At 35.4% G+C, this 25,978-nt stretch overlaps 2 protein-coding genes across 4 annotated transcripts in view; one reads left to right on the top strand and one right to left on the bottom strand.

The window, feature by feature from the left end:
- The window catches only part of g (adaptor-related protein complex 3, delta 1 subunit-like garnet), a 164,306-nt gene that overhangs the window by 87,195 nt on the left and 51,133 nt on the right, over window positions 1–25,978 (top strand). For 2 of the 3 annotated variants that reach the window (XM_067786062.1, XM_067786064.1), the window contains 3 exons: window positions 9,829–9,902; window positions 12,766–12,914; window positions 13,036–13,383. In XM_067786062.1, the coding sequence (XP_067642163.1) occupies window positions 9,829–9,902; window positions 12,766–12,914; window positions 13,036–13,383 (571 nt within the window). Of the gene's footprint in view, window positions 1–6,027; window positions 6,102–9,828; window positions 9,903–12,765; window positions 12,915–13,035; window positions 13,384–25,978 lie in introns of all 3 variants that reach the window. The other variant, XM_067786063.1, reaches the window with a different exon arrangement.
- Window positions 22,420–24,107, bottom strand: LOC137247809 (uncharacterized). Its single transcript, XM_067778756.1, has 2 exons — window positions 22,578–24,107; window positions 22,420–22,506 (listed from the first exon to the last, which is right to left on the bottom strand). The coding sequence occupies exon 1, from the start codon at window positions 24,105–24,107 to the stop codon at window positions 22,707–22,709; it is 1,401 nt and encodes a 466-aa protein (XP_067634857.1). The 3' UTR covers window positions 22,420–22,506; window positions 22,578–22,706.

Below are 25,978 nucleotides of genomic sequence, written 5' to 3' on the forward strand. Positions count from 1 at the left end.
GATTTATCATACACATATTTAGCAAGCGAGCCTCTGGCGACCCCAAGTTCCTTAGGGATGGCCTAGAAGGTTTAGTATTAATCATTCCCGAGATGGTCGGGCTAGTACCTTAATGGTGCTTTCTTACCGGAACCTACCGGATCTATATCCGGTAAAGGACCATCAACATCGATAACACTCCCCAAAGCCTTCGGGGAGTGTCTTTATCGCTAATACATATAACAGCAACAACCATGGAATGCTAGCCAAGCAACTAGTGGTTCTGGTTATGATATCGATATGTTTGTAACTAAAAGTGCTAAAAACATGTTTTTCACGAAAAATTCCTTTTATTATAAAGTAACTTATCAAATTTTAAAGTGACACTATTTTTCTTGAAAGTTTTATTTAAAAAAATTCTGGTTGTAATATATTCCCAACAATCATTAAAGTTAGTTGATAATTAGAGGATGATTAGGTGACAACTACCCCTGTTCTCCAATCTCTACTTTTATTGGATGACTCGAGAAACTAATTATCAAAGGAAGGAAAGCTTTAGTTCTCCAATCGAAATCTTCTGTAATTCTCTAATTGAATTAGCAATAGTTCTCTAACCTTTCTCGATTCGATTTCCAGTGTAGTTCTCTAACAGTTTTCTCGAGTGGAGATTACATCAGTGCCACAAAAAATTCTATAGCGTAGGAGATTGTGTTTGCTGGGTTTGTTCTTAAAACTGTATTCGGCTTGCGATATTATCTCCATACAACATCTTTTCACAAATTTGAAGTGTACTTTTAGGCACGTTAGCCACATAGTTGAAAATAATATTATATAAAACGTATATGAAAGGCCGGCGATAAAAAATTATTTATTTTAATCTAATCATATATATAAGAGAAAGTGGTGTTAGTTGCACTATTTATAACTCAAGAACGGATGAACCGATTTGACTGAAAATTGGTGGAGAGGTAGCTTCCGTTCTGGCTAGGGTCTTGAGATCAAAACGTGGACCTGGGTAATCCTGGAATGTGTTTATACAATATGGGTATCAAATGGAAGCAGTTTATGAGTACTTTGATAGGGGTGTTTTTCGTACCCCTGGGTGACTAGGGTATCGAGATATAGGCCAAAACGTGGGTCCGGGTATCCCTAGAATGTGTTTATAGAATATGGATAACAAATGAAAGCTGTTGATTAGTGCTTTAGTAGAGGGTAATTTTCATACCCCTGGGTTACTAGGGTCTCGACGCCCAGCGGGTTAGGGGTTAGAATATACCCGCGGTAGGTATGCCTGTCGTAAGAGGAATAAAATACCGGATTCAAGGGGTTTCTGTAGCGCAGCCCTTTCAGGTTGTCAGCGCAATACATAGCTTCTCCAAACCCAATTGTCAACCTCACCTATCCGTAGCGAATCCTGTTTCATTAATAGCCGAAGCTCTGGCGACCTCGAACTCCTCATGGATCTGGGAGGTGGGAGGGCTGTATGGCCTAGAAGGTCGCATGTACCGTATCTGCATCCGGCAAAGGACCATCAACGCGATAACACTCCCCAAGGCCTTCGGGGAGTGTCCTTATCGCTACAACAACAACAACAAAGCATCGTCCAAGGACAATGAACCGGAGTCCACAAGCAATGAAGTGTTCTTTGCCCAGTCCACAAGAAGGGAAATCCTTCAAACTGCGCCAGCTATCGCGGAATCGCCATATTATGTCAGGTCAAACGTATGGGGCAAAAGGTTGAAGCCCGCCGTCAATAGGTTGATTGAACCTCCACCAGATTTTCACTATGCGCCTTGTGGAAAACACCTGCGAAATAGAATAGAATTGCCTTCGACAAGATGCTGCCTACAAATGTAGCTTTGGCTAAATTTGGTTTTCCCGCAAAACTTATACGGCTGTGCAAAATGACGTTCAGCGACACCATCAGCTCAGTCTGAACTGGGGAGGACCTCTCCGAACCGTTCGAAACTAAATGAGGTGTCAGACAAGGTAACTCCCTATTGTGGGCTTTCAAATTTGATGATGGAAAAAATAATCCAAGCTGCAGAACTTAACCGCTTTGGAACAACATTCTATAACGACATTGACATCATCGGCCCGAACACCCGCCGTAATTTCTGCTTACTCAAAAAAATGAAAAAAGAGGCGGAAAAGATAGGTTTAATGGTGAATGACGACAAAACGAAGTACCTACTGGTATCCAGCGAAGAGTCAGCGCATTTGCGCCTTAGCAACCACGCCACTGTTAGCAGCTAGAATTTCGAAATACTTAGTAAGAAAAAAATAAGTACTTGGTGCAATTTATCTTCGAGAGATTTAGGCCGAGCTTCTCCAATTTGCGTCGAACTCCTTATAATTTTTCTTACAAACTGACAGACAGATGCACCACTGCCGAGGGACGATCCCACTTAGAAAAACGTTTTTAATTGAAAAAATTGTTTCTAAACATTTGATGTACTTTGCCCGGGACTTAAGCCCTGGACCTCCGGTATGATAGGCGGGTCAACACAACGGCGGCCGACGAAAGATATCTCGTGGGAACCATTGTTAACGCAAACAACATCAGCTTTGAAATCCAGGGAGGAATCATTCTTGCCCACAAATGCTACTTTAGACTGGGTAAGCAATTGAAAAGTAAAATCCTCTCAGCAAATGAAGATCATGCTCTTAAAGACACTAATCGTACCCGTACTGCTATATGGTGCAGAAGCATGGACCATCACAACATTAGATGAAGCGGCTCTGGGAGTGTTCGAGAGAAAAGTTCTTCGAAAGATTTATAGACCTCTACGCGTTGGCGATGGCGAGTACCAAAAAAATTTAACGATGAGCTGTACGAGCTCTACGCAGACATCAACATAGTCCAGCGAATGTGGAGTGTGCTACAAATGTATTCCCCTTAAAATTTTTTCGACATATACCCCTACCGCATATTTCGATCCGATATGTTATTTAGACCTAAAAAACGATTTCAGAGTTTTACTATATAGGTCTGGATCTTTCGTTCCTAGTTGGAGTTATTGTTAAGGGATGGATTTTTGGCAAACACTTTCGTTTACCCATGAGTCAAAGATTAATATTTTCGGTAGCGCTGCAAGAATAAAAGTGTGGAGGAAGAAAAATACTGCACTCGATCCGAAGAATTTGGTATCAACTGTAAAGGCGCCACCATGGCAGTGTTATGGTTTGGTAGCTGTTGCGGCATGTTGAGTTGATAGAATTACATTTATTTAAGGTAACATAGATCGTTTTAGATACAAGTCTTCATTGGAACATATTTTGAAACCATCGCTGTATGAATTGCAGTGCAGCGGAGGTTGAATTTTTCAGAAGGATAACGATCCAAAATACACGGCACATATTGCTACTTTACTAAGCTCCAAGTCAATTAAATATACCACTCCAAAACCCAGATTTAAATATTTATAAGCATGTTTGGGCAATTTATGAACGGAAAATTAGAAAAAACCAGGATTCTAATGCTGCTGTCCGCAAAGAACGCATAATAGAAGCTTGGAACAGGATAACACCTGCAGAGTTAAGAAATTTAGTAGCGTCAATGCCACGACGGTCTTCAAGCTGTTATTGATGCTAAGTAATTGTGGACCGACTAAATACTAAAAAATAATATTATTTAGTGTTACGTCAAGCTCTTCATACTAAAAGCAGGTTGTTTGTGTACTGAATGTAAACTTTTGTCAACGTTTTTACGTTTCTTTCCCAAAACTTTGCTGTTTTATGTTAATTTAAGGATTTTTTAAGTTTATTATAATTAGAAGGTTTAAAATAAAACTATATAATCACATTTTTCAGATAAATTATTAGTTTTTCAATCCAGCAGAAATAGGGGCTGTATTTAGATTTTTTTCCGTCACTGTATGTATTGTGACGAATATTAGCATCACTAATTGAAACTAAGGTTATTGAATAAAGGCACAACAACAATAAAGCAAGCTGCCACTGTTATGTACATCAAATCAATCATCATTTACTCACATACATGCAAGGCTACGGAGAGATACGCACAGACACATGTAGTCATCAGCCGAAGTAGTACTCACATATACACACGCATATGGATACAAACTACAAATATACATGTATATGCTGGTAACCAAGCATGAATTTCACGAAATTACTAGACCTTAAGAGAAATGGGTGAACGAGGAAACCGAGAGTATAAAAGCAGAGCAAGCTGAGTAGTAAGGAAGCTGTTTGATTTAAATACGCAATTAGTTGTGAAGCAAGAGTTATTGTGAAGTACTCTCAAAGTAGTCTAATAAAGACCATTTTGCATTATTGAATATTGGAGTTATTTATTCAACATTTAGCGATTCGAACGTTAGAAGAAGGTTTGAAATAAGCGGAATTTCACTAAATACGTTACAGTATTTCTCACAGTGCTACCACAAAAGTTATGCTAAAGTATGTGATATTTTACATTAGCAATACCTTAGGGATGTACTTGTACGATGTAATCGAATACGAAAAACGACTCGGTATCAGTGAGCTCCAATTATTCATCTTTTAAGGTTATTCGTGGACTAACCAAAAAATGAGTATTAGTGAGTATGCAAACAAAGAATATCAAGCACATATCCACTAATACACATTTACATAGTCATGCTTCGTAAAATGAATAACCGTTCATAAGCCACGAAGCAGTTCAGTACTCAATTGTCTTATTGAGCAAGAAAGTAAACTGTGTTATACGAAAACACTAATTGGAATAAGTAAGACTAACAGTGCAATAAAATGAATAAAGTCATATCAGTCTTCTGACGCTAGCAACACAACGATGTACACGAAACTAAACTGAATACAGCGCTAAAGTAAAACCGATGATAAGCGAAGTATACAGTGTATTAAAGCCTTCCGCGATTTACAACCAGATTGACTGAATTTTGTGTGTGTTAGTGCAGTCGGGTGGCTTCGTGACACACGTATTTGTTGTCGGCTACACGTTGATGAAAATCAAAAATTTTTGATTGTTTCGTTTGACGCTAGCTTATTTGATAGTCGCGGGGTGTGATTGACAAAACGCAGTGTTGTATTTAGTTTGTGTCGACGTTCAAAATGAACAAGTGCGCGGAAGAACAGCAATTCATATTAAAATTTATTGAAAAATATCAATGTTTAGCAGCTTTATGGAATTTAATGCTTTTATTATTATTTAATAAAATTTTTATAAATTTTTTATTATTTAATAAAATTGCTGTAGTTGCAAGTAAAAAAAAGTCATCATCCGATGACGACATATTCACGTCCGAACGCTACGGTTTCTCAATGCAAATGTTGATTGATGGCTTTTTATTTGATAGTCGCGGGGCAAGCGTCAAATACCTGACACGCACACATACAAAAATTCAGTCAATCTGGTTGTAAATCGCGGAAGGCTTTTACACACGAAATCAACGTGCTACTGAGTTAAAGCGACTATGACATCAGTTTATACTCAACAATGTCATATATGTATGAGACATATGTGTTACGGGGCACTCGTATGTATTTTCTATTTTATGTGTTAATCACTCATAGTATTTGTCTGTACTTGACTAAGTACACATTTAGACACAATTTTTTGGCTCATGACTAAGTGCACTAATTTTTTTAGTACTCAAAGCAGATCTCTGCTCGGTACTTGAGCAAAGTATTTCAGTATGTTCGTGACGGAACAACAGTACTTTTAAATAAATGAATTAGGCAGTCCTTTCCAATTTTGTTTGTTAATTTCACCACGTTGACAGGTTAGCACATAGCAAGTTTTGTGTTTGATGCTTACGGTTACAATTTGGTATTATGGTAAATTTGTATTTAATATCAAAATTGACCTGCCAGTGCCCTAAATAGTTCTCAAAATATGTATGAAAAAGTCTTAGCTATATCAAACTCTTCCTTAATTTGTACTATAATTTTTGTTTGTCTATTTCTCTCTCTTGCTTCATTTGACATAACCGACTAATTAAATTTTCGTTAAAACGGATTTGAAAAACCATAAAATACTATATTTGACTTATGCTACATTCCATCATCATGATTTAAAACAAGTTTGCCAGCCTCACGAAAATTGAGCCAGCTTTAGGACGCAAATTAACTCAGCCTTTGATTGAAATTATTTCCAGGTTTATATTAAATAATATATAATTACATTTTATATTTGTCTACATTTTTATTAAGCGCACCTAATTTTAGTTTAATAATTTGGCAAATTTATTTATAATAAGCTATTTACATATCTGGCTGAATTAAATAGTGCTTTGTTGTTGTTTTTTTTTCCGATATTTAATTTGCTACTTTATTATTCTTTTCGTTATGATTATTATTATTATTCAATTTTCAAAATAAACTCAACTGAAACCTTTCCGCGGTTTTAATGTTTTTTGAAAGAACGCAGTGGTGGATACGGGGGGGGGGAGGTGGGCGATCGCCCCCGCTCTGATCTAGAACTTATGAAAATTATAAAAGTTTTTTTTAATTACATATAAAATTTTAAGCTTTTATGTATGTATAATATATAAGATCGTCGTAATTTTGCCATATTTGGCCCATAAAGTATTTAAGCATAAACCCAGATATACTAATAATGATTTTTATGAAGGGAAGTGGCATTGCCCACTTACGATAAAAAGTTGTATCTTAGTAAAAAACATAAAAATAAAAAAAAAGTAGTTACGTTATTAATCGTCATAAAACTCGATAGACGCATCGCTTCTTTTAAAATAAAATACTCTTATAAAAGTCAAATGTCCATGCTTTAGAATGAATGTATATACAGGGTTTTTAAAAACTCATCGTAAAATTTATATATTTGAAAAATTCAAAAATTAATTCTTTTATTAGTAACTGAATGCAAATTATATTAAGTTGTTTTGAGCAAAAGATAAGGCAACCAATAAATTTCCAAAAAGGGGTGTTATGTTAAAAAGTTTTGACTTATTTACCGCTTTAGCAAATTTTACAAAACTCGCTAGACGTATTGATATCTGAAAGAATTTAGTACTCTTCTGAATAGGAAACGTCTGACCGGTAAAATAAGTATACATATAGGGTGCTTCGCAATTCATCATTCATGATACATTTTATAAAAGCGCAAAAACGAAAACTATATTATTATAAAGTACGAAACTAAATTTGAAAAACAAATAAAACAAAAATAAGAAGAAGATACAAAAGGTGTGCTTAAACAAAGACATAATATTGATGAATTTTGATTTTGAAATCTTAATTGTAAACTATTGTAAACAGCTTATCGAAAACTGTAGAGAGGGAGAGCGCAATTACCGAACCTGGGCGAACAATTACTTAAAGTCTATTAAGATAAGAAACTTCGCTGTAAAGAAGTTATAAAGCATCTACAAATTGCGCACTACCTATATAGTTGTGTTTTTGATAAGCTGTTTACAATAGCTATTGGTAATATTTCAGAATCAAAATTTATCAAAATTATGTCTGTGTTTAAGGACCATTTGAAACATTTATATTAAGGAAGTATTTAAAAACTTTTATTTTCCCTGTTGTAGCATTGTTTAAGGGCCGTTTAAGCTTGACGTATCCATATCCATATAAAACAGCTGATCCAACCAACCTTATGGAAATCAATGTAATTGGTCAATGGTGCCATACCATAACACCCTAGCCATAACCATACCATAGCCAACCAATTGGTTCATGGTTTTTCGCCATATCCATAACCTAAAAATATTTGAGTTGGTGAATTTATTAACTTTTTGTGTATTTTATTTATTTATTATTTCGGATACGTTTTGACTAAGAGCCTTATTATTTGTGGAATATATTTGCAACTTTTTGCGTTTTCATCATTTTTATGAAAAATTCTCGATTTTTAGGTTAAGACACCAATAAATGATGCCAATTGATACGGATAATTCAAAATATGGTTATGACTATGGCGTTATGACCATGTCAACTTTGCCAGGCCTTTTAGGTGGTCTTAACTGTATGTAAAGCTTCAATTTTGTGGCTCAATAGGAAGTCTTATGAAAAATGATACCCAGATTCTCCCCTCCTTACGATTTTCTAAGTCCTTTGATCCGTAAGCCACCAAGGGAAAGTTTTTTTTTAAGATATTTTATTCCATTTGACCTCAGAAATTTCAGAAAATTTCAAACATCTATGTAGTTTTATAGGACGTTGATACCTTTGTTGCATTGTCAAAGGTCACTGTACTAATTATAATGCTTAAGTTTCTGAGAAGGTACTCAAAAATCGATCGCAAGCTTCCAAATATTCTAAATGGATTTTCTAAATATCTTTAAATACCTCGATCACTGCCCAATCTAGAAATCTTTATCGTAAATGTTAGAACCGTATAGGGCCATAAGCTATGTTCCAAATTTCAGGTCTCTAAGTTATCGGGAAGTTCCTTAAAACTCAAAGGCGAAATTTCCGAATTCGGATGATGTGAAATCGTTTCCCTTCCATGTTGTATTATCATCGGGTCCTGGAGTATATTTGAAGAATATATGTAGTTTCACGGAAAAATACTAATTTTCTAAATATCTCGGCCCTTGCCTCATCTAGAAAATGTTTGTGTATTAAACATTACAACTTCATAGGCCCCAAGCTATGTATAAAGTTCCAGATCTGTAGGTTATTGGGAAGTTCCTTAAAAGTCGAAAGTAAAATTTTCAAGCTGGCAATTTTTTCAATTTTCACGAACCCTGCACCTGAACCCACCTAGCAAAAGTTTTTTCCCTCATCATCCGGTTGTGATGCGTGTTCCAAGTTTCATGTCTCTAGCTCTCCGGGAAGATACTCAAAAATTTATTGCAAGATTTCCCAATTTCGTTTGGAAATTGTCGGAAAAACATGAAACGAAACATATATAAGGAAGTAATAAACTTGTATTTATTTTAATTTTCAATAAAATAACTAAATTGAGCACATCATTTTATGATAAAAATATCGACAATTTATTTTAAATTATAATAGTCATCGTCACTGAAATATATATCTAACAAAGAAAGCATTCCACTGCGCCTTTTGCGCTATTTGTAAAAATCACTATCAAAATTGTTTGTAACTGCCGGAATAAGTTGGCTTGTCCAATGATTTTATGTTGTCGCGATCATTCTAGGATTAATAAGAAATGGTTGCAGTTTCTGCTTTTGAATTACTGTTGAGATTTTTCTGAAATCATTTCGGTATGGTTGTGGGATAAGCTTCGAAAGCTGTGAAATCTGCGTATGTGGTATCACATGCTTTCAAATAAGGCAGTGATAGCAGATGTGGGAAGTGCGGTTTCCAGGAGGGAACGATCAAGCACCTAACTACTGAGCTCGTGTACTGCGATCTCCAGGCTAAGACTCCAGCTGTTGGAGTGACACAGCTTTCAGACCCAAAAGCAATAAATACCATAGTTCCTAGAAAGGTTCTATTTTTTGCTAAGAGGATGGAGCTATTTTAAAACATAGTCTTAATTTTTGACAGGGATTTTGGTTGGTTTGGTCGTTCAGCAAGCTTTTGGTAACATTTTGGACTTATTCCGTCTAGGTAGGATCCTTACGGCAATATCCCAGTTGAGTCAGAATTGTAAAAAAAATATCCCCCAACTGAACAAAATGGTTCCAAATTTGTCTCAAAACCATCCGGAAATTACATAGACTCATATTTTTTTAACCGTCACTATTAATATTAAATTTTCTTTCTGATTTTTATAACTTCATAATAATCCCGCTGTATAAGAAAGAAATTTGCTTTTAGTTACATATTTATACAAATTTTGTGTATCTATAAACACAAAAATCGTCATTAGTTTATGTAAGTTTTATATATATTGTTATGTATTTATAATTTGTTTGCTTGTTTCTTTTTCTCTTGCATTTGCAGTTTGGCGCTTTAACTCCTTTAGAACCCCGGCTAGGAAAGAAATTAATAGAACCTCTCACAAATCTTATTCATAGGCAAGTTTCATTATAGCGCTATTTTTATGAACATTGTAGTTTAAAATAAAAATTTCAATATATCTGCTTACATAGATACAATGGTCATCAAATAAATAGCCCACATTTATGATGATACACAATTCCTGTTATTTTTAACTTTTTTATTTACCTTAATAAAAAATATTGAGAAGGTAATTCACAAAGTGTCCTACTTGCTATGTTTTAATCAAGTTTTAAATTTGGAAAATATGGAAGCAACGTAAAACTTAAAAATTTACAACAAATACAACACTCTTGTAAATTGCCTAACAGTTCATATTCTTTTTCTTGCAATGACACGAACATGCAAAACTCACAAAAATCCTGCAAACAAAAAAGGTTGTGGAATTTTTAAGTTTGAGTGTACTTTGTATGAAATATTTTACCTAGATTTTTATGTCATTCGATTGGAAACAAAAAGCAACGGACGTACGTAGTACATGTCACCGACCTACTTTATGAGAATGCCATGCAAACGAAACTTATCGGCGTTCAACGTACGGTATGTACGCAGCCCGCGACTTATGCGGCAGTTACCCACCGACGTGTGCCTTACGTAAGGACGTTTGTCGTACGAAGCACGTTTGACCGAACTCTCAAGCCCGTAGGAATCAATGTGTACGTCTGTGTACATGTACATAACATATTTGTGTGGGTATTGTTTACAGATAAGCACTGTTGCCATTGACCATTTTGCATGTATTCTTATGGAAACATCAACTTTTTCCAATTTAATTTTTGATATTGTAAAAGGCCGGAATACATATTAAATAAGTATAAATATATTAAATATTTATAATCAGCACTTTTACATAATTATTTCGAATTATTTCCACAATTTTTCAAACTTTAATTAGGCGTTTTTGCATAAAATTGCAAACGGTCAAAAATTAGCGCACAAAAGTTTACTAGGCAACTCTGTCTAGTGAGAGAGCGATCAGCTGACACGTTCTTACGGAAAAAATCAAAATTGTTTTGATTTCTACGTTCCGGGCTACGTACGTACGGGCGTTGCACGTCGGTGAGTTTTCGTTTACATTGCACACTCATAAGATAGGTCGTGTCAGCTGACACGTTTTTTCTACGTACGTTCGTGGGTAACTGCATAGTGTACCTATACAAGTGTGTTCACTAAGCGATAAACGTCAAAACTACAAACAGCCTCGCTCACCTGATGGAAATCTCAGGTCTAGAGTCGCATTTTTGGTCTCAACGACAACATTTTTGACTACCAATCGTATCGACTTTTCAATTTTTCAATCATTCGGCGCATTCGGTAATGGTATCCATTTTGAATTCGCTGTCATTCCGAATCCAGCGAGTGCCTGTCAGAATGGTTGACAGATAAGTCAACACACTTGTACTTGTACACTATGGGTAACTGCCGCATTAGGAATCAAACAAATTTTGATTTTTCCCGTAACAACGTGTCAGCTGATTGCTCTCTAACTAGACAGAGTTGCCTACCAAACCTTATGTGAGCTAAGCTTGAACCGTTTGCAGTAAATATACAAAAATACCTAATAAATGTTTTGAATATTCTTGAAATAACCAGAAAGGAGCTACTTGTTATATACCTACAAAAAACATCTGGGAAATACATTTTTGAAGAGAATATTCTTTTGACTTAATTCACTTTCCTGGCTAACCGAACGATTACCAAAGAGTCATTCTGTTTAAAAAAAAAACTCAAAAAGTATTTTTAATGTTACTTGTCTGGTGACTTGGACGTAGGAACTGAAAATGAATTTTCGGTGAAAAATTATCGATCTATACTTAAATTATGTTTTGAAAAAGGTAATTATTAAGATGAATCAAGGAATTTAAATTCAGATGTCTTATTATACGTCCAATGCAAGCCTGATTTTGTATGTGCAATAAGTCGTACAATTAGGGTAAACTGTGGCATACTATTCCTTATTATACTTACTTCATAAACCTTTTAATCAGGTAATTGTGCTTGATTGAATTGTGCTTTCTATCTGAACACCATTGTATCTGCATATTTTTTCGACCGTTTACAAACTTTACTTTTTCCTCCAAACTGGTTAAAAATATTTGTTTAGTCATAAAGCGATGATCTTTTAATGTTTGTTTTGATTTCCTATTAATATTTTTCGATTTTTAATAGCAATTCATTGGAAAATCACTATTTTCATCTAAAACATGGTATTCGGATTATAACATACGTGATTGTACCACTTGTATCGTATTACGCATAATCTATGGCCTTGAAAATTCAATGGGATCACATTAATTCCTTCCCGAGATGTACCTTATTTGTTTAAACTTAGCTGATGCATTTGCATAATATTGACAGTTGTTCGCTGTTAAAATGACCAATCAAATCAGTTCTTTTAACAGAAAAATCAGATTGATCGAGAATCTGTTATTTTTTATAGAATATTGTTAACTTGACACCAAGAGTTTTTCTTCTGCGAAAGTGATTTGTCTCTATATATGAAGATCTAAAAATCTACTTCTTAGCCTTAAAACAAAGCTTTATGATTATTTGGAAGAAAAACAAATTTTTTAACCGTCGAATATTCATACATATATGAATTTATATCTTTATAGAATTGACATTTTTTTAAATCGGTAAATCCAAATACCAATTCCATTTAAACATTTTGTTTTAATTTACTTGGTTTTGTAAGTTATGCACTTTTTGCCGCATACTATTTTGTTTGTCAAAAGAATAATGCACAAATTCAGCTATTATAATGCGTTCAAAATTTATTTAATTTATTTACACTACAAAAATGGCTTCCTAATATACTTCGCTTAGATTTCTTTAGTTTTTTAAAAAATTATTATTCTTTCTCTATTTGTAATCGAATAGTACCTCAGCGATGAGCTTGCTCTATGAGTGTATAAATACAGTTATAGCTGTGCTCATCAGTATCAGCAGCGGAATGCCAAATCACAGTGCCTCAATACAGCTTTGTGTACAAAAACTGCGCATTCTCATCGAAGATTCCGATCAAAATCGTAAGTATCGAGAATATCAGCTTTGCTGAGATACCGTGTTTTCAAATCGGCAGCAGAGATCCTCCACTTAGCCGGATGTTATTATGAATCAATAAAACAATTTTATCCTCTTTTTATTCAGTTAAATATCTGGGACTCTTGGCTATGTCAAAAATCTTAAAAACTCATCCAAAAAGTGTACAAGAACACAAGGATTTGATTTTAGCGTGCTTAGATGACAAAGACGAATCTATACGCCTCCGAGCGCTTGATTTATTATATGGCATGGTATCTAAAAAGAATCTAATGGAAATTGTCAAACGTTTGTTGGGACATATGGAACGTGCTGAAGGATCGTTGTATCGTGATGAACTGCTCTATAAAGTAATTGAGATTTGTGCACAAAGCTCATATTTGTATGTCACGAATTTTGAATGGTATTTAACAGTGTTGGTGGAATTGATTCAACTTGAAGCAGGCTCAAAGCATGGTATGTCATCATATTATATATCTTAGAACTTTAAACGAACAATTATTGCATATTTTTATGTCCGGTACTACAGATAGGGATCCAACATCGCTCATAAAAGCATCGATATTTGAACATCACTGTTTTTCAAAAGTAAAATATCGATGTCAAAAAGATCGATAATTATCAAAGATACATCGATACTTAATTATTCCATAATTTTACGTCATAAAAATAGCCGTGTTTTTTTACACGTATATACGTCTACGTTTACGCGTAAAAAACGCTTATCGTCACTTAGATAATGCTCAGGAGCCCCTAGATGTAGCGGCAACTAGCTACATAACATGTTGTACCGAAAAGCGCAGACACAAACCTCTGGTGGCCATAGTGTATAACCTTAGCTGAATCAGTTGCGATGACCCTGCAAAAATTGTTGGATTACGTGTTCCATTTTCTTCATGTTGGAGTACTCTAACAATACTCCTTTGAAATGCGTTTGCGGACCACCATCAGCCGATCATTGCTCGTTTTTTAACGACCGTGATCACGACACGATGACGATCGAACAGAGTTGCCAAAAGTAAAAAATTGCATACAAATAACTGATAATAAAATTTTACTATGGCAACTCTGATAAAATGCAACCGCGCACTGGTTTTATGTATATATACTACAGTATAGAGAAATATTAGTTTCTTTATTCACGCAAATGCTAAATAACATAAGAATATTCGTAGTAAAAAATATAAAAGTTGTATTGCCCCTATTCACTTACTTTCATTTTAAATTAAATTCACTCCGATAATTCTTTCCGACACAATTCCTCTTTAGTACTTTGGCATATGATCCTCTGTGGGTGCTCCATGGAGTACTACAGTGAATGTACTTTGGAAAGTACTCTCACGTATGTACTCTATGGAATACTCACAAACAAAGCGAGAGTGGGATCACCTACTCCTCTCCTAGGACATCGCAATGTTAATTGGAGCACATTTTTTGTATGAATACAGATTAGTTTTGGAACACTATACTCCCAAAGGAGTATTCCTTACATTATTTATGGAGTACTCGCGTTTTTTGAAGGGGTATAGTGGACACACGCCATTTTTAGAGGTGATACATAGAATTGGTGTTGAGGTGAAACATAGACACATATTTCAGTTGCATCTCAGTATAATGAGTATTGAAATTTAGTAGTACATACTAATTTTATGCGCAGCAATTTCAGAAGAGTAGATAAAGTTTGACGCTTAGCAGTCCATATAAAGTTTAAGCGTAAACGGCTACAGATGTAAATAAAAAAACAGGTAATATAAATTAAATTTATTTTTTGTTGTGACGTATTTCAAGAATTGATTATTCCTTGCCTTCTGTTATTGGTTCGAATCACCGAAAAGCAAATAAATAAACTCCAATATTCCGTATATCAAAATGCTTTTATTTGCCACAACAATGGGACTAGAGCTTCACAATTCAAAGTATTTGCGAGCTTTATTTAAAGCGTGTTAAAATAAAATTGATGAACCGTTCCTTAAATTAAGCTGCTTTATACATACCACTCAGGTGTTTTGTCATCATTTTTATCCCAGGGTCTACACTTTTCGATAACAGACTTTCTGATTAGTTGCTTACTTACTTTCCGTTCTATGCAGATGAGCAGTGCACGGACTTTTAAAAATAGAATGTTGGTAGACGAAAAATTAAAATAGTGGTAAAAGTTGGTAGATTTTTTTTTCAGAAACAATAGCTACATTTTATATTTGTACAAAACAATTCATATTTTGTTTTTATTTATTGGGCCAATAAGTTGTTCACTTTAGTGTCTTATGGAGCTTTTCGGCCGTTGGTTTTAAAGCAAAAAACAAGGTTTTTTCTTTTTTCTTCTACATGTTTCGGTGCTATTTTGCACCTTCCTCAGGAAGTATGTTTATTGAACAAAAACATAAAATAATTAATAAACATGACCGACACAAATTATAGCATTTTCTACTAAACACTTACATTAATTGTATTTTAAAATTTTTCACTTAAAACATATTAATTTAATGAACTATTTATTTTATTTATTTTCCTTGATCGCCGTGGCGTAAGCACAACTAATATTGTCCACATCGTCCTTAAAATTGACAACTTTCTTTATTCTTTGCTGTATTCGAAGGCCTTCCAGTGTCAGTCTTGTTTTTTCTCTTCCTTCTACATCTAAAATTTTAACATTTTCAAAATCAGCTGAGTGTTGTTTATTTGTTAAGTGTTGAGATAGCGCAGTTGAGTTTTTTCCATTTTTGGCATCTGCTCTGTGCTCGGTGATTCTGACACCCAAAGCTCTCTTTGTTGTGCCAATGTATATTTTGTTGCACTTTTCTTCAACATTCCCATTGCACCTTATTTCGTATATGACGTTGTGTTGTTCTTCCTTCTCTACTTTGTCTTTTGTTCTTGTGAATGATTTATTAAGTGTTGAGTGTGGCTTATAGGCAAAGCATGTATTGTTCTTGTCCATTATTTTGTTCAATGTTTTGTTGTCCGTTAAGCCTTGTATGTATGTAACTCTCCTGTATATTGTCTTTTCTTGTTCGTTGTTTGTCGCTGCATTTCTATTATAATTTTTAATTTTGTTTATTGTTGTTGTTATAAGCATCTTTGATACTGCATTAGGGTACCCATTTTTATAGAGTATGTTTTTTATTTTTCGCCTGTTTTCATTTCTGAACTCCTGATTACTGAGTTTGAAAATTTTTTCAATTAAGTTTATTGCAGTATTTTTCTTTTGGGCCCAGGGATGATTCGAGTGATAATTTATCATTCTCGACGATGCTGGATAGGATGAAGGATATTTTAGCGTTATTTTCTCTTTCTGCAGTAAACTGGATTTTATTATGTTGAGCATTCAAAGTTTTTAATATTTCTTCCACGTCCTGTATTTTAACAATTGCTAATATGTCGTCTACATATTTATTTATGTATTTGACATATATGTCTTTGGATTTCAATGCTGCTAAGCTGTCGTCAATAATTTTGTCAAGTACGATGTCTGCTACAGAGGGCGAAAGTGGGTTTCCCATGGGCATACCGTATATTTGTTGATAAAAGGTGCCATCATACACGAAGTAATTATTATCTCTTAAGCAGAAATCAAGCACTTTAAGAAAGTGTTGTTTAAGTGTTGAGATAGCGCAGTTGAGTTTTTTCCATTTTTGGCATCTGCTCTGTGCTCGGTGATTCTGACACCCAAAGCTCTCTTTGTTGTGCCAATGTATATTTTGTTGCACTTTTCTTCAACATTCCCATTGCACCTTATTTCGTATATGACGTTGTGTTGTTCTTCCTTCTCTACTTTGTCTTTTGTTCTTGTGAATAATTTATTAAGTGTTGAGTGTGGCTTATAGGCAAAGCATGTATTGTTCTTGTCCATTATTTTGTTCAATGTTTTGTTGTCCGTTAAGCCTTGTATGTATGTAACTCTCCTGTATATTGTCTTTTCTTGTTCGTTGTTTGTCGCTGCATTTCTATTATAATTTTTAATTTTGTTTATTGTTGTTGTTATAAGCATCTTTGATACTGCATTAGGGTACCCATTTTTATAGAGTATGTTTTTTATTTTTCGCCTGTTTTCATTTCTGAACTCCTGATTACTGAGTTTGAAAATTTTTTCAATTAAGTTTATTGCAGTATTTTTCTTTTGGGCCCAGGGATGATTCGAGTGATAATTTATCATTCTCGACGATGCTATTGATTTTGCGTACCAGTTCGTTATAATTTTTCGATTTTTTCTTATAATTTCTATATCTAGGAAGGATATTTTAGCGTTATTTTCTCTTTCTGCAGTAAACTGGATTTTATTATGTTGAGCATTCAAAGTTTTTAATATTTCTTCCACGTCCTGTATTTTAACAATTGCTAATATGTCGTCTACATATTTATTTATGTATTTGACATATATGTCTTTGGATTTCAATGCTGCTAAGCTGTCGTCAATAATTTTGTCAAGTACGATGTCTGCTACAGAGGGCGAAAGTGGGTTTCCCATGGGCATACCGTATATTTGTTGATAAAAGGTGCCATCATACACGAAGTAATTATTATCTCTTAAGCAGAAATCAAGCAGTTTAAGAAATTGTGTTCTCGTGAGGGACGTGTATTTTTCAAAAGTTTGCCATTGTTGCATGATTGTACGTATCGCTAGTTGAGTGGGGATATTTGTGAAAAGAGAAACCACGTCAAACGATATAAGGATTTCATCTTCGTTGATCTCTATGTTACTTAACTTTTCTTTAACTTGAAAAGAGTTTTGTACATTGTATGTTTTTGAAACCACTTCTTTTAGTATTTTACTTATATATTTAGAGAGTTTGTAGCACGGAACGTTAACGGACGACGATATCGGACGGAGAGATGTACTCTCTTTATGTATTTTTGGCAGTCCGTATAGTCTGGGTGCTGTCGCCGCCGAGCACATCAATTGTGATTTCTGTCGGAAGACAATGTTCTTATGTTTGCATATTTCGTTGACGATGCTGTTGTTTTTCTTTAGTAGTTTTCGTTAGCGTAATGTGAAAATGTGCTAAGTCACTTTTTACGAATTTTACGAGAACTACCTTTCTGGGCTGCACTACTGTGAGGTAATATTGCTAAGGAGAACATTTATTCACACAAATTTTTTTTAGAAGACTTTTCAGTTCTCAATTTTATCCACCCTTTAAGAATATCGTCGGAAAATATGTTTTCTATTATTTCCTTATCATATAACATGAATGATCCCATTCGTTGTTAAGAATTTCCATGGAAGTCTTGTGAAATGGAAAAGCTCTAAGTAAGGGAACAATCATTGTCATTTGACTAGAATTAATATTTTTTTCATCAACATTTTCCAAAAGGTGTAACTTTTCGTCTTCGAAATTGAATCGTTTCTTAATTTCCTTACAAAGGCAAATGTTGTTAGATTTTTGGGCTTTGGTGGTAGAAGTGGTAGAAAATGAAAATGGGATAAAAAGTTGGTAGATCTAAAAATAAAGTAGTAAAGTCCGTGCACTGCATATGAGTGTGAAGTTTATCTACTATCGACCGCTCTCTTTGTTGTGTGTGTGTAGCAGTTTGCTATTTCATCTGCTAACATTGCTCTTTTTATATTCAGCTGAGCAGAGCTCACAGAGTATATTAATTTTGTTCGCATAACGGTAATCCCTAACGGCATAAACTAATCGAGATAGATATAGACTTCTATATATCAAAATGATCTGGGCGAAAAAAGAAATTCATTTAGCCATGCCCGTCCGTTCGTCCGTCCGTAAACACGATAACTTGAGTAAATTTTGAGGTATCTTGATGAAATTTAGTATGTTCTTGGGCGCTCATCTCAGATCGCTATTTAAAATGAACGAAATCGGAACACAACCACGCCCACTTTTTCGATATCGACAATTTCGAAAAACCGAAAAATAATTCATTACCAAAGACGAATATAGCGATGAAACTTGGTAGGTACGTTGACCTTATGACGCAAAATAGAAAATTAGTAAAATTTTGGACAATGGGCGTGGCACCGCCCACTTTTAAAAGAAGGTAATTTAAAAGTTTTGCCAGCTGTAATTTCGCAGTCGTTGAAGATATCATGATGAAATTTGGCAGGAACATTACTCCTATTACTGTATATGTGCTAAATAAAAATTAGCAAAATCGGATGACGAACACGCCTACTTTAAAAAAATTTTTTTTTTTAAGTCAAATTTTAACAAAAAATTTAATATCTTGTAATTTCTACCTTCGATGGTTAATAAAACAGCAGACATGTCTGGATTAATAATATTAGTACTTTATTTTTCGGTCTTCAATCTAATAATGAACCGGAAGTCCACCATCTTCTTTTTCTTCCATTTTCTTCCTTTACAGTGATGCATTTCTGCTTATTCTATTAATTAGTTCCCTTGGTTGTATTTTTGCTTATTCTGTTACATTAGTTGACATGGTTGCATTTATGATCTTACAACTCGGCCAACCTGAAACTGTATCGACCTCGATACATTATCTTAATTTCTATTTTTACTGTCGTACATTTCCTAATCTAATACAATTCGCTATTTGTGTTCAGAATTACAGCTCGCACTGTATTGACCTTCATACATTATAACTTAATTTCTATCTTCACTTTCGTACATTTCTTAATCTAATACCTAATCTAATACAATTCGTTATTTGCGTTTAGAGTTACAGCTCGGCCAATCTGACACTGTAATCGACTTCGATACAGTATAACTTAATTTCTAACAAATATAAGTCTGATTCCTCTCATACTCTTGCTTGGCTACTATTCGATTTGATGCAGCTGTACGTATAAGATCAAGATTCCTATCACGATCCGGACAAAGTTTGTCCTGAGAATACTCAGTAAACTCATCTACTATTACGCCTCTTTGCTCAACCCCAAACATTAACCGGCTTGGAGTCTCTTTGCATGTACTATGAACAGAGTTGTTTACTGCGTATTCAACTTCTAATAATCTCTTAACCCAGTCATCATGATTTATTTCGTTAGTCAATTTTCCCAACATTGCTTTTAATACCCGATTCACCCTCTCTACCTGTCCGTTAGCTTGAGGCGATGCCACAGCGACTTTCACATGATTTATGTTATTTTTTAATAAAAAGGCCGAAAATTCGAGGGAGGTGAAACAGGTTCCCCTATCACTTACTATACGTCTAGGTCGGCTATAGTAATTAAAATATTTTTCTAAGGCAGCTTTGACCTCTCGGGTACTCGTAGAGTTTGTTGGATATAATTTAACAAACTTAGTGAAAGCGCCTACTACCACTAAAATATGCTTAGGTTTAGACTTCAATGACGGCACTGGTCCAAAGTGATCAATATGGATAGTGTCAAATGGTAAAGGCTCCTTTGGAATAGGGTATAAGGTTTTCTCCCTAGCATGAGGAGGGCTAGCGTACATAATACATTTTAAACAATTTCTAATGAACTTTTCCACTTTCTCATTCGCGGAAACCAGTAATATAAGCTCAATTTGCTGAGAGTTTTATCTATAGATAGATGGCCCATTTTCTCATGGATCAATTGTATAACATTATTTTCCATTTCGTACGGTACATAAAACGCATCTTTGCCGTCCGGTTTACTTCTATATACTAGCCCATCAATTAGTTTATAATCTTTAAGTTCCTCATTTTCCAATTGTTTTCTCACCGATTTAATATCTTTCTCTCTTTCTTGTGCTACTTGAATTCGAAATTCTACTTCATCTGAATTTATGATTGAAGCTATCTGTCTCCTGCTCAAAGCATCTACATGACCCATTGATGTCCCTGTCCTATGCTGTATTTTATAGTTATAATTTTCAAGTTCAAGAGCCCACCTGGCTATCCTAGGATTCAGCTGTTTTCTATCAAGGGTCATAGTCAGGGAATTACAATCAGTAACTAGCATGAATGGTATACCTTCTAAATAATGTCTAAATCTTCTTAAAGCATATATTATGGACAATGTTTCCAATTCACAACTGTGGTATTTCGATTCCGAACTCGATGCGGTTTTAGAAAAATAGGATATCGGATGGAATTTATTATCTTCCTGGCGTTGCAGTAGAACTGCACCGAAACCAATACTACTGGCGTCACAGTGTAACTCAGTTTTCTTTCGTAGGGCTATAAATGGCTAGAACAGGGCTCTTAACTCTAGACTTCAGCTCCAGAAAAGCTTCATGGCATTTGTCATCAAAATCAAATTGGGTATTGCTTTTAAGTAAATTCTGCAGAGCCTTAGCTATTTCTGAGAAGGACGGTATAAATCTGCGGAAATAAGAAAACATTCCTAAACATGATTGTAACTGCTTCAAGTTCGAAGGGGCCGGAAAATTCTGTATACTTTTTATGTGAGAATTACTAGGTGCTATTCCTTTATGACTGACTTTGTAACCTAAATACTCAATTTCCTTATAACCAAACTTACATTTACTCATATTAAGTTTCAATCTTCGTAATGAAATTCGTTCCAGTACTGATTTTAAAAGTTTGATTTGCTCGTCATACCCTTCGGTGGCAACAACTATATCGTCCATATAAATGATAATTTTTTTTCGTCTATCATGTCTCGGAAGATGTTGTTGATGAATCGTTGAAATACCGCTGGAGCATTTTTTCACCCAAACGGCATTTTCAAATATTCAAATTGTCCATGAGGGGTTACGAAAGATGTAAATGGTATGGACTCAGAAGCCATATGAACCTGATGAACCCGCTTTTTAAATCCAATACCGAAAAATATCGTCTATTCTGTAAGTACTCAATACAGTCATCGATCAGTGGTAGCGGATAATTATCTCTAAGAGTTAGTTTGTTAAGTGCCCTATAATCTACGCACATTCGAGTTTTCCCGTTCTTTTTCTTGACCAGCACAATGGCGGAAGCATAAGGTCAATCACTAGGTCGTATAATGTTTTCTTTCAGAAGTTCATCTAAAATATTTCGTACTTCGGTACGTTCAAGATAAGACAGCCGACGAGGAGCGCAATGGAATGGAACATCAGTTTTCAATCGTATTTTCATTTCATACTAAAGTGGTTTTTCCAAAATATTAGGATTGAAATAAGTATTATTTATAACTTGCTTCAGTTCAGTACTTTGTTCATTTGTAAGTATATTGTTTATATCAATTTCATTTTCGTTATAAGAAACGTCGATATGAAATATGTCAGGCACACAAGCGGAAGTGGAGTCAAAATTTTCTCGGCAGTTATCGGCGGTAACACTTTCGGAAAAATATTCATCCTTAGCGGCACTTTGTTGCATTATAATAGAGACTGCTTTCGAATCAGCTAAAGTTTGAAGAATTTTGGGCGTTTTTAATTTACTTTTGGGTCTTACATCTAAAAATTCGGTTGATTTTTTCTTAACATTCGTGAACTTGATATTAAATATACGTAGGAAGTCACGTCCCAAAATAATTGGTACAACCATATCATCGTCTGGTATGATATTCAATTAATTTTATTCACTTTTTATTAAACTTAATATAACAAAATATTTTTTGTATTATTTTTAACTCTTTTCCTCCAATGGCTTTAAATTTTGAGGTATCTTGCCATCCGGTTCTCCATCGGTTTTGGAACGTATGTCTCTCTTATAAAATTAACCGGACTGCCGGTATCAAACAAAGAAAAAACTGTTTCAGATATTGACTTCTCACCTAATTCGAATTTAATACTTACAAAATTAAAAGCATTTACGGCATCATCGGATGAGTGAGTATTGACATCTTCATCTATGGCTGCAACTTCGTTACGTGATTTTAAAATTGTTTCTGGATTTGGGCACGAGCTAAAATCATGGCCCATACGCTAGCAGCGGAAGCAAGAACCAGTCGGTCGTAGCGGGTACGGGCATTGAGGCTTAATATGCCTAACCCTGGAACAATTGTAGCATTTTTGTAGTGGTTGCGGGTCATTTGACGTTTTTGCTGCATTCGTATGTTTTGTTCCCACACCTGGTTCTACTGTGAAATATTTTCTTTGAAAACGGCTCACTAATGCCTTCAACTCATCAAGTGTTTTGGCCGGTAACAGTAGATGTGCATTTGGCACTATATTGCCTATGCCGTCTATTATGAAATCGATGATTTCTGTTTCGCATATGTTTGCCCGTTTTCCTATTGCCTGCATCAATAGAACGTAGCGATGTAATGACTCGCTGTTTTTGTCCCACTTGCGTCTTGCCAACATTTTATAAACTTCGTTCCTCTGTATCGGCACATCAAATTCCATGGTAAGGGCCTTTTTTAACTCGGCATAGCTTAACGCTTTGGTGGTGGTAAGGAAAACGTTGGCTGTTCCCACCAGGCAGCGACGAAGAGCCAGCAATTTAAATCGTTCGTCTACTCTTGACGACTTCATTACTTCTTCGAAATCTTGAAGAAAATGTCCCACCGTCACTGATAAATCATCACCACTGAACTTGGGCATAGCATGCTCTATATCGGCAAAATCCAGTCTACGTTGCTGTTGTACCCAAGTACTAGCTCTTAGCTCGTCGATTTCTTTCATTAATTTTAACATTTCCATACGTTTTTGCAGCGCCACCAGTTCGTCATCCACACTTATGGTCGTGGCTCTTGCGTCAATTGGGGCAGAGTTTGATGGGGTGGCAGCAAAAACATCGTGAACAGCAGGTGTTGAATTGAATTCAACCAAAACGTCGGTAGTAAAGACAGTTGGACCGGCAGTGGCGGCAGTTGCGGCAGAGCAGACGGTAGCGGCGGCAGCAAAAACATCGTGAACGGCAGGTGTTGAATTGAATTCAACCAAAACATCAGTAGTAGAGGTAGTTGGAACGACAGTGGCGGCAGTATGAACGGCAGTGGCGTCAGAGCAGACGGTAGCGGCAGCAGAACAGACGGCAGTGGCGGCAGCGAAAACATCGTGAACGGCAGGTGTTGAATTGAATTCAACCAAAACATCGGTAGTAGAAGCAGTTGGAACGGCAGTGGCGGCAGTATAAACGGCAGTAACGGCAATGGCGGCAGAGGACTCAATAGAAACGGGAGCGTTTATCTCAATCATTTCGTCCGGAATGTTATCCAATATATTTGTGTTCGGAGTGGTATTCATCGTATTTGCGGAGCTATTATCTCCCACGCCAACTATATTTTGCAGTAATCTGCGTAATTGTATAATGTTGGCAGTAGGAGGAAAATCCACATTATTTTCAGTTAAAACTTTAATAATGCCTTCTCGAGCATCCATTTTACAAAATAGTTGTTTATAATAGTGCGCGAGGTTCGTTAACACCCCTGAGATGTAATTTCTACCTTCGATGGTTAATAAAACAGCAGAAATGTCAGGATTAATAATATTAGTACTTTATTTGTCGGTCTTGGGAGCGTGTCATTATTCTATATTACAAAATTCTGGGTGACAAAATTCTGTAAATTGCATAAAAATTCTGCTTGAACAAAATTCTGCTTTTTAAAATTCTGCTTTCTAAAATTCTGCTTTTTCAAAATTCTGCATGTTTAATTCTGGAAGTCAAAATTCCGGAATCATGGCATGGCGTAGCCGGTGTTGGATCGGCTAAGGGTTATTTTTTTAAAGTGCGGCTAAATGCCGCCTACGCAGAAGGACATCACGTGGCGGTAATCACGGTTATACCACACACCCGGACTTGGCGTGGCGTAGCCCAGGGTTATTTTTTATAAGCGCGGCCGAAGGCCACCTATGCAGAAAGGTGTTCTACGCAGAATTACTGTGCATGGCGCACTTTTTCAAAATAATTACATGACCTCTTTAACATTGTTAACATTATATTTTAATACAGAATTTTGTAATACAGAATTTTAAAAAAGCAGCATTTTAAAAAGCAGAATTTTGTTTTTAGAATTTTGTACATACAGAACTTCGACACCAACCCTTCGGTCTTCAATCTAATAATGAACCGGAAGTCCACCATCTTCTTTTTCTTCCATTTTCTTCCTTTACAGTGATGTATTTTTGCTTATTCTGTTTCATTAGTTGACATGGGTGCATCTATGATCTTACAATCTTTACAGTATATAAGTAAGTTATGCCAACATTCAACTCGTAATGATATCGGGCAACAAAATACAAAAATAAAAGAAAATTTCAAAATGGGCGTTGCTCCGCCTCGTCTAGAATACTTTTAAGGCCATAAGTCGAACAAAAGTTTACCAATCCTTGTGAAATTTGGTAGGTGCATAGAATCTATGTTACTATGTTTTCTGTGAAAGTGGGCGAAATCGGTTGAAGCCACGCCCAGTTTTTATATACAGTCGACCGTCTGTCCTTCCGCTCGGCCGTTAACAAGATAACTTGAACAAAAATCGATATATCTTTACTAAACTTAGTTCACGTACTTATCTGAACTCACTTTATCTTGGTATAAAAAATGGCCGAAATCCGGCTATGACCACGCCCACTTTTTCGATATCGAAAATTGCGAAAAATGAAAAAATGCCATAATTCTGTACCAAATATGAAAGAAGAGATGAAACATGGTAATTGTATTGATTTATTGACGCAAAATATAACTTTAGAAAAAACTTTGTAAAATGGGTGTGAAACCTACCATATTAAGTAGAAGAAAATGAAAAAGTTCTGTAGGGCGAAATCAAAAACCCTTGGAATCTTGGCGGGAATACTGTTCGTGGTATGACATATATAAATAAATTAGCGGTACCCGACAGATGATGTTCTAGGTCACCCTGGTCCACATTTTGGTCGATATATCGAAAACGCCTTCACATATACAACTAAGGGCCACTCCCTTTTAAAACCCTCATTAATACCTTTAATTTGATACCCATATCGTACAAACACATTCAAGAGTCACCCCTGGTCCACCCTTATTGCGATATCTCGAAAAGGCGTCCACCTATAGAACTTAAAATACCCTTTAGTACCTTCCATTCGAAACCCATGTCATACAAACACATTCCAGGTTTACCCTTGGTTCATTTTGTTAAATGGTGATTTTCCCTTATTTTGTCTCCAAAGCTCTCAGCTGAGTATGTAATGTTCGGTTACGCCCGAACTTAGCCTTCCTTACTTGTTATTGTTTAACTTTATTAACTAGCGGCATAGTGATGTGTCGAACTGGT

This window comes from Eurosta solidaginis, chromosome 4 (genome assembly GCF_040869045.1).
Source record: "Eurosta solidaginis isolate ZX-2024a chromosome 4, ASM4086904v1, whole genome shotgun sequence".
Taxonomy (NCBI): domain Eukaryota; kingdom Metazoa; phylum Arthropoda; class Insecta; order Diptera; family Tephritidae; genus Eurosta; species Eurosta solidaginis.

Bases quoted from the DNA above. Each gene is read 5' to 3' on its own strand.
- LOC137247809 (XM_067778756.1), bottom strand. From the start codon at position 24,107: ATGGATGCTCGAGAAGGCATTATTAAAGTTTTAACTGAAAATAATGTG.